Source organism: Scyliorhinus canicula, unplaced genomic scaffold (genome assembly GCF_902713615.1).
Source record: "Scyliorhinus canicula unplaced genomic scaffold, sScyCan1.1, whole genome shotgun sequence".
Classification (NCBI taxonomy): domain Eukaryota; kingdom Metazoa; phylum Chordata; class Chondrichthyes; order Carcharhiniformes; family Scyliorhinidae; genus Scyliorhinus; species Scyliorhinus canicula.
In genome coordinates this window covers 107,064-108,459 of record NW_024055446.1, presented here as the reverse complement: position 1 = coordinate 108,459, position 1,396 = coordinate 107,064, and the positions used below count along the sequence as shown (strand labels likewise).

The 1,396-nt window shown below is 41.9% G+C and overlaps 1 gene segment (V, D, J or C); it reads right to left on the bottom strand.

Annotated features, from left to right (window-relative positions):
- On the bottom strand, positions 1 to 560 carry LOC119959469. The segment is given in 2 exon segments: positions 1 to 353; positions 542 to 560. Coding segments are annotated over 2 exon segments (372 nt in total).
- Positions 561 to 1,396: the final 836 nt, after the last annotated feature.

Here is a 1,396-nt window from a genome sequence, read left to right as displayed (position 1 = left end):
TTAATTTAACTGTAAATACTCGCTGAGGTTTTTGTACTCTCGCTGCTTTCTAACGCTGTGCCTCATTGCACAGTAATAGACCGCCCCGTCCTCCACACTGAGGCCGCTTATATTGAGGTAACCGTTCTGTTTAGACTTGTCAGAAGCCGCCAGATATCGGCCTGAAACTTCATCTTCCTTCACAGCTACGAGTTTTCTAATAATCCAGATTGGTGGCTGTGCTGCTTTCTGCTGATACCATAGCATGTACTGCATACTGGAGTCTGTATATTCACAATCCAGCCGCACTGAACCCCCTTCTGACACTGTTTTTGTCACCGGTGATTGAGTTACTGGATTTGCGCTTAGCCCGCCTGCAAAGGGAGAGAAATGAAACATCAATAGTCTAAAAATAATTCATCTACATTTCTTTGTATGTGTGTGCGTTTGTGGAAACTCAACTCTACTCATCATGTGGATATTTTTGATCGTTAATTATATTAAATGTAATTCCAATCTATAACCTGCTAATCTGATTTCATGAACATTATCCATTACTTACCGTCCAACAGCGCCGCCATTATTAGCAGAAACATGTCTGACTGAACCTCTCTGAGTGAATGGGAATGAAACGAGGCAGAGATTGAGAAGCAGAGAGGGTACCCGGGCTCTGTTCAGCTCAATGTTCCACTCACACAAGCCCATTGTGACATCACTCTGACAGCAACGCCTATTGGTTTTGACAATGCCGTCACAGATCTTCAGCATCCTCATGTTTGAAGGTGGTGCCCTCTGGTGCCGGAGTAGTTTCATTCCTGTTAGAATGCAGCCACTGAATGGATTCAGGGTGGATTGAAATACCCAAGAAGGCACGAATGTTTCCCAGAAATCTAAACTGGATCTCGTAGGAAACAGTTTTTCCTGCTGTTGTTGTTTATGTCAGAAATGGATGCTTAATCGATGAAATCTTTGCTGGCCGTTTCTTTCCAAATCCGGTGCATGACAAATGAGAAGCAGTGTTAGGACGTTGGAGAAAGTGCGGATGTTATATATTTAAAGATTACCAGGGGCGAGGGCAGTTTTTGCAAAAGACCCAGAGAATTTTAGCTTCATTTGCCTGTCATAAAGGAGGTCGAAGGAAGACTCAATCGTTTTGCTGAAAAAGATGCCATTTCGAAGCGTAGATCGTCTGTAATTGTTCCCATTAGCAGCAGTTCCAATGACAAATCATCCCGATTTCATGGGAAAATACGACATAGAATGATGTATTTATTCATAATATTCAGACTTGTTAATATCTAGAACACGACGCACAAAATAATGAAAGAAGATTGAATAGCAAATTTCAAAAAGGGGATTGTCATAATCTGAAAAGGAAAAGCAATATGGAAAATGTGGGGTGCGAAAGAGGAGTAGG